Source organism: Echinops telfairi, unplaced genomic scaffold (genome assembly GCF_000313985.2).
Source record: "Echinops telfairi isolate 266 unplaced genomic scaffold, ASM31398v2 ScPeMD7_655;HRSCAF=1070, whole genome shotgun sequence".
In the NCBI taxonomy this organism is placed as follows: Eukaryota; Metazoa; Chordata; class Mammalia; order Afrosoricida; family Tenrecidae; genus Echinops; species Echinops telfairi.
In genome coordinates this window covers 31,242,959-31,250,144 of record NW_022104553.1, presented here as the reverse complement: position 1 = coordinate 31,250,144, position 7,186 = coordinate 31,242,959, and the positions used below count along the sequence as shown (strand labels likewise).

The 7,186-nt window shown below is 50.6% G+C and overlaps 1 protein-coding gene across 3 annotated transcripts in view; it reads left to right on the top strand.

Moving 5' to 3' along the window:
- Positions 1-7,186, top strand: part of SAMD4B (sterile alpha motif domain containing 4B) — a 39,578-nt gene that overhangs the window by 24,571 nt on the left and 7,821 nt on the right. For all 3 annotated transcript variants that reach the window (XM_045292742.1, XM_004710313.4, XM_045292741.1), the window contains exon 3: positions 3,519-3,989. In XM_045292742.1, coding sequence (XP_045148677.1) covers positions 3,519-3,989 — 471 coding nt within the window. The remainder of the gene's footprint in view (positions 1-3,518; positions 3,990-7,186) is intronic.

The following is a 7,186-nucleotide window of genomic DNA, read 5'->3' as shown; positions in this document are numbered from 1 at the left end:
GCCAGGGGAGGGGGTAGCTCCCTCGAACCCTCAGATGCCTGGACTTCTCAGATGCTCTTTATACATCCCCATTCCCAGCCTCTCTGTTGACTGTGCTGGACGTGTGGCCTGTCCCTTTAGAATTCCCCTCTATTTGGAAGGAAGGAGCCAAAATAAGATACAGGCCTTGTGTTGTTAGTAATAGCAGCTGCCGTTTACTGAGGGCTCGCTCTGTGCCTTGTCTATGCTTAGCTTTTACGAATGGTTATGAGCTCCCCATCACAGGTAAAGAGACTGGAGCTCACTGGCGTGATCATAAGCCCCAAATCACCTGGTCAGTGTGTAGTGGAGGAAGGATCCTTCTTCATCACTTACCCTTTGGGGAGGTCTCATCTCTGTCTAGTTAGAGCCAGCCTCTTTGCCCCTTTGCAGGACCTCACCAATATTACTTCCCTTGTTGTGAGGTATTTGGGAATTGAGAGCGCAGTTGGTTCTGGTTCTTCTTCATTGTCTCTTTTCCTAAGTATTGATTTTTTTTTTTTCCCCTTTAACCACCTCTATATTAGCAGAGTCACCTGGAATAAACAGGTGTTGGTGGAGCTTCCAGACAAAGATAGACTAGGAAGAAGGAAAAAGTGATCTTGTTCTGAAAAATTAGCCACTGAAGGCATATGAGCAGCAAGAGAGCATTGTCTGGTATAGGGCCAGGAGATGAACCCCTGGGTTGGAGGGGACTTAAAACATGAGACTAAGGAAAAGCTGCCTCTTCAGAGTATGTGCATGGAACAGAGTCTTCAAAACCTTCGTTTCCTCTTGGGGCATGACGCAAAATGAAAAGAAATAACTGCCAACAGCCGTTGGTAATCTGAACCTGGAGTGCACAAAATACAAATTTAGGAAAATTGGAAGTCATCAAAACTTAAATGGAATGCATACATATCAATATCCGTGGCAGTCATAGGCTGGACTGGACTGAGGCTGGTCAGCTTGAGTCTGACAACCGTATGTAGTACAGCTGGTAGTTTCCAACTGCTCACCCTGCTGTTAGCAGCCTATCTCGTAACCACTCCGCCACCAGGGCTGCACATTTAGGCAGCACATTTAGCTGTCTTGAAGGACAGCGCTGTCACTAAGGATAACACCCGCCCCCCACAAGGAAGACCACATTCACACAGCCGTTTCTCAGATGTATGTACCAAACACGAATTCCAGAGTTGAAGGTTGTCACAGCTTCTGCTGTCTGAAACTGCTCAAACACGATGGGAGTGCAGTGGTCCCGTTGGTGACGGGGGTGTGCACACTGGAAACGAAGGAGGACCAGCAGTCGGAGCGGATCAGCAATTGACCCCGTGACAGAAACTACACTGGAAGTCCCCGTGGAATTTTGCAAGTCTTGGCAAGTAATCCTTTTTCAACAATATAAACAGGGATTGTATACATGGACCTTGTCAGATGGGATAGACAAGCCTATTGTAATAGCTCAATATCCTCAGCCAGAACAAGGCCAGGGACCAACTGTAGAACTTTGGATCAGCTGCTCTTATTCAGGTTCAAGCTGAAGTGGAACAAACTTAAAAACAAGTCTACAAGACCTTGAGGATATCTCACCTGAACTAGAGACCATTTCAGGAATAAATTAGGCACGCTGGACACTAATGACTGAAGACCCGATGATTTGTGGGATGGCATCAGAGACAGCATGCATAAGGAAATCAAAAGCCATTAAAAAGATGGGGAAACAGGGCATAGTATAGCACCGATGAAACACAACTTTTCTCTAGTTCTTTAAATGCGCACCCCACCCCACCCCAACCCCGCTATCATGACCCCAATTCTTCAATGTAGATTACACAACATAAACAGAAACCTTCACAGCAGAACCATAATCAGCATCAAGATTGAAATTGTCTAGCAATTTATTTCACTGGGATCCATAATCAGTGGCCAAAGTGTTACAAAGCAAGGATGTCACTTCAGGACTAGTGTACATCTGGCCCAAGCCTTAGTGTTTTCAGTAACCTCATATGCATGGAACAGCCAGACAGTGAGTAAGGGAGCCTGGAGAAGAATTGTTGCATTTGAATTAGAATGTTGGCAAGGATGATTGCATAGACCATAGACTGCCAGAGAATGAACAAACCTGTTTGGGAAGAAGTACAGTCCAGAATGATCCTGAAAGTGAGGATGACAAAGACTTCATCTCCCGGACTTTGGACACATCATTGGGAAAGCCCAGTCCCTGGAAACAAAACATGCTTAGTGAAAGAGGGTCAGCAAGCGCAAAGAGGAAGACCCTCGATGAGGAAGCCTGACACAATGGCTTCAACGGTGAGCTCAGACATAAGAGTGATTGTGAGAATAGCACAGGACGGACGGTGTTTTATTCATAGGACTGCTGTGAGTCAGAGCCTAGTAGACAATGCCTAGTAACAACACAGAACTGAGATAGGAAGATGGTGGCTGTTCCAGGCCACCAGCCCAGAACCTCTCCGGCTCAGGGTGGATGCCAGAATGAAGGTGGTATGCAGAGAGCCCCAGGGAAGAGGGGATTTCCTAAGCTGAGTTTTATCTGGAGGAACAGGAAGTGGCGAGTGCTGGAAATTAACGAGTGCCTGGACAAGACTCAGTTGGTTTTTCATTAGAAGTCATTAAAACTCGGCTGGTTTTCACGATACGTCTTGCTCAGGCATACAGCTTCTAGATACGCAGGCTGGGTTGGAGGAGGAGACCCTGAAGGCACAAAGACCATCGTAAAAACAGTGGTGAGCATTAAGCACGTGTGCTAAGCCACTTCCCCATCACTATTATGTTGAAATTCTCCCCAGGATTTTGCAGGTGTGGCTTGGGGAGGTTCAAGGTGACTTGCCCAAGGCTCAGCTACTAAGTTGGGGCATCCAGACCATGGGATTCAAGAGCCCAAGCTCTCCACCACTCTTCCACGTCTGTCCCCAGTCAGGATGGAGACCACAAACCAAACTCGCTGCCCTGGATTCGATTCTGACTCCTGGCGGCCCTGTAGCAGCAGGATAGCGCTGCCTCAGGCACGGGAACACGTGTGAGGGATGCGCAGGAGGGGGCAGTGTTTCGCTCTGTTGCGCATAGGGGCGCTGTGGTTCAGGAGCAGCAAAACTGCCTCTGTGCACTTCCAAGACGGTAACTCTTAACAGGAGGAGAAAGCCGCAAAGCGGTATTTCTGCCGCAAAGCGGCTGGTAGTTTCCAACTGCTCACCCTGCTGTTAGCAGCCTGTCTCGTAACCACTCCGCCACCAGGGCTGCACATTTAGGCAGCACATTTAGCTGATGGGGAGCTGCCTCAGGTTTTGTGAGCAGGAGTGATAGAACCAAGAGACATGTCAGAAAGAAATCAATTTTTCCACAAACTCTTTGAAGCCCCTTTATAGTTGATCTCACCTAAAGATGTCAGGGGTGGTGAGAGGTCAGGGGCAGGAGGAAAAAATGGGGCCTGAGAAAGCAGGCTGTTCTGGGTTTGCACCTGGGCCCGCTCGCTTCCCTCATGATTCCTGTCTTTCCCTCCGCAGCCATCGTCAGCCAGTGGCAGCAGGAGTCCAAAGAGAAGGTGGTGTCCCTCCTGCTGTCCCACCTGCCCCTGCTCCAGCCGGGCAATACGGAGGCCAAGACAGAGTACATGAGGCTGCTGCAGAAAGTCCTCGCCTACTCAATCGAGAGCAGTGCCTTCATCGAGGAGAGCCGCCAGCTGCTGTCCTACGCCCTCATCCACCCGGCCACCACCCTGGAGGACCGTAATGCGCTGGCCCTCTGGCTGAGCCACCTGGAAGAGCGGCTGGCCAGCGGTTTCCGCACCCGGCCTGAACCGGCCTACCACTCACGTCAGGGCTCGGATGAATGGGGGGGCCCTGCAGAGCTGGGTCCTGGGGAGGCAGGACCAGGTTGGCAGGACAAGCCACCCCGGGAAAACGGACATGTGCCCTTCCAGCCACCCAGCTCCGTGCCATCAACCGTCAACAGTATCGGGAGCAATGCTAATGCAGGTGAGAGGGTGGGATGGGTGTCCCACAGGCTGGATGAATGTTACCTCACTCACTCAGTGGCCGTGGCTCAGTGCCACCACCTCTAGACTTCCACTTGGTGAGCTCAGAGCTTGTGACCTGACAGCCCCAGAGCCAGCTCTACATCACAGGCATGGCTCAGTGAGGCCACACCGTTAATAAGAATGTTAAAACTAGCATCCTTGTTAAAACTAATGTAATTGAGAGAGGGGAATTAAGATGCATTCACACACACAAACACTTCATCTTTGCCATTTGCTGTCTGAGAACAATTAATATGTTTAAAACCACTGGCTGCTGGTAATGTAGCCAGAAGTGAAATCCAGACCCCCTGGCCCCAGGTTGATAACCCCTGGGTTTCACTGCTCCACTGCCTCAGCCTGAAAGGGGCCCTGCAAAGAGAGGTGTCATCCAAGTATGGATCCCCCATGTATCTTCTTCACACATGTACGGGGCAGTGTTATCAAAGGTCCACACTGCAGTGGTGTTTGAGAAGGGCTTTGGGCAATTGGACGTGCATCCCAAGTAAAGGAATGGGAGGAGACACAGGTGTCCAGTTGGAGGAGGCAGTATGCAGACAGGTTTGCTGGAGGGAGAGCCATGAGAAGAGGCGTGAAAGGAGGCCCTGGTCTCCGTGTGCTAAGGGCGGCCCGTGGAGACAGAGAAGCAAGTGAACTGACTTGGTCAAGATTTGAACCCCAGGCCTGTCGGTTAGGGCCAGATTCGGCAGGGTGGGGCAGGGCGTGGGGGGGGGGAGGTAGGACAGGATGAGCTTTAGGATTTGGGGCAGTTAGTGGAAACAGGAAGCCATTAAAATGTGTTCTGAGTGGCGAGCGGAGATTGGCCTGAGCTAGCAGGCAGGAGGGTGGGTTTGGGGTACTGCCAAGGACAGACCAGCGTTTCTTGGAGAGAGTGAGGGCCTGGATCTCCGACCGGCATTTCTGTTTTTGTCATTCTCGTGCTGTGGCCAGCCGCCACCCCGCTGTGGGGCCCCTCAGCAGCCACGTGCCATGCCAGTCAGGCTGCCTCCTGCCCACAGGTGGCTGGGGCCACACCAGGACGAGCAAGCGGCAGCACCTGTATTCTGGAGCCCCGGGCCCCAGGCCCAGTGTGCCATTTTCCCACGTACTTCCAAATGGGGACAGAATGAGGCCTGAGCCTGGGGCTTCAGAAGTCTTGGTTGGGAAGAAGCTGGCTTTCGAGGCAGGTCAGCACACACCCTTTGCCTCAGGTGACATCTGACACCCTTAAGGTGACGGGGTGCTTCTATATTGGGCCAGAGGCCCCACCTCCACCCTTAGCATTGTGGGTGCCTGCTGTTGTCCTGTATGAAACACTGTGTAAGGGCTCCTGTCTGCTCAGCCATGGTTCTGAGCCTGGGGACACAGAGGTGATGGGTGGGCTTTCTGTCCCACATGAGCCCCCACCTAGTCCAGTGGGAGAGGCCAGCTAGTGAAGAGGGCAACAGGTGCTGGTCTGGGGACAGCATTGCAGGGACTAAGGGGACACCTCAGTCTTGCTTTGAGGCTCAAGCACTGGTGGCAGTGGCAGGTAGTGTGACCTGCCGGAATAACACTCGGAAGTGTGGTGATCTACCCGGAGCAACAAACCAGTGGGCTTTTTTGCAGCCGCAAGGTCCCCTTTGTCTCCCCAGGAGCCCCAAGAAATTCAGTTGGACCTTATAAATAGGATTGATACAGGGTGTGGACAAGGGGCTTCAGAACTGGGGCAAGCTTTGGCTTGGTGCAGGAGGCCCATGGGGGGAGAGAGCATGGGTGGGTCTCGATCTCTTGCTGTGCACGGACGGATGGAACCACGACCTGGGCAAGGCCCCATTCTAGCCACTGAGGTTCCCGGGGCTCCCAGTGTAGCATGTGAATCACTGGCTCAGCACAGAGACTGCGAGAAAGCTGTAACAGTCATCCAAGAGACAGGCCATCCTGGTTGACCAGCTGTTTGCTGAGAACAGTTGAAGAAGGCCTCCGGGAGGGGTACTACTTCAGAAGAAAGCGTTTACCCAGGGAGGGAGGATGAAGCAATGGACTAGAGGGTTGACAGGTACTGACTTGAGTGGGGGGGCTTTTTTTTAAAAATCATTTTATTGGGGGCTCGTATAGCTTTTATCACAATCCATCCATCCATCCATGTGTCAAGCACATTTGTACATTTGTCGCCATTATCATTTTCAAAACATTTTCTTTCTACTTGAGTCCTTGGTATCAGCTTCTCATTTTCCCCTCCCTCCCTCATGAACCCTTGATAATTTATAATTTTTTGTTGTGTTCATGTCTTACACTAACCGATGTCTCCCTTCATTCACTTTTCTGTTGTCCAGCCCCCTGGCAGGAGGGGCGCGGGTATAGGTAGATCATTATGATCGGTTCCCCTTTCTCCCCACACAAACTTCCCCCTACCCTCCTGGTATGGCTACTCAATATTGGCCTTGGGGGGCTTATCTGCCCTGGATTCCCTGTATTTCCAGCTCTTATCTGTACCTGAATACATGCTCTGTTCTAGCCAGATTTGTAAGGTAGAATTGGGATCATGATAGGGGGATGGGGGGTGAGCATTAAAGAACTAGAGGAAAGTTGTATGTTTCATCCGTGCTATACTGCACCCTGGCTGGCTCATCTCCTTCCTGCAACTCTTCAGTAAGGGGATGTCCAGTTGCCTACAGATGGGCTTTGGGTCTCCACTCCACACTCACCTTCATTCACAATGATATGCTTTTTTGTTCTGGGTCTCTGATGCCTGATACCTGATACTATCAACAACTTATGATCACACAGGCTGGTGTGCTTCTTCCATGTAGGCTTGTTGCTTCTCAGCTAGATGGCCACTTGCTTATCTTCAAGCCTTTAAGACCGCAGACATTGTATCTTTTGATACCTGTGCACCATCAACTTTCTTAACTACATTTGCTTACGCACCTGCTTTGTCTTCAGCGATCATGTAGGGAAGGTGGGCAACATGGATTGCCAGGTTAATAGAACAAATTGTTCTTGCATTGAGGGAGTACTTGAGTGGAGGCCAAATGTCCATCTGCTACCTTAATACTAAACCTATAAATATGTGCACATAGATCTATTTCCCATCATCATATATAAATATATTTATATGTGTACATGCCTGTATTTAGACCTCTATAAATGCCCTTTGCCTCCTAGTTCTTTCCTCTA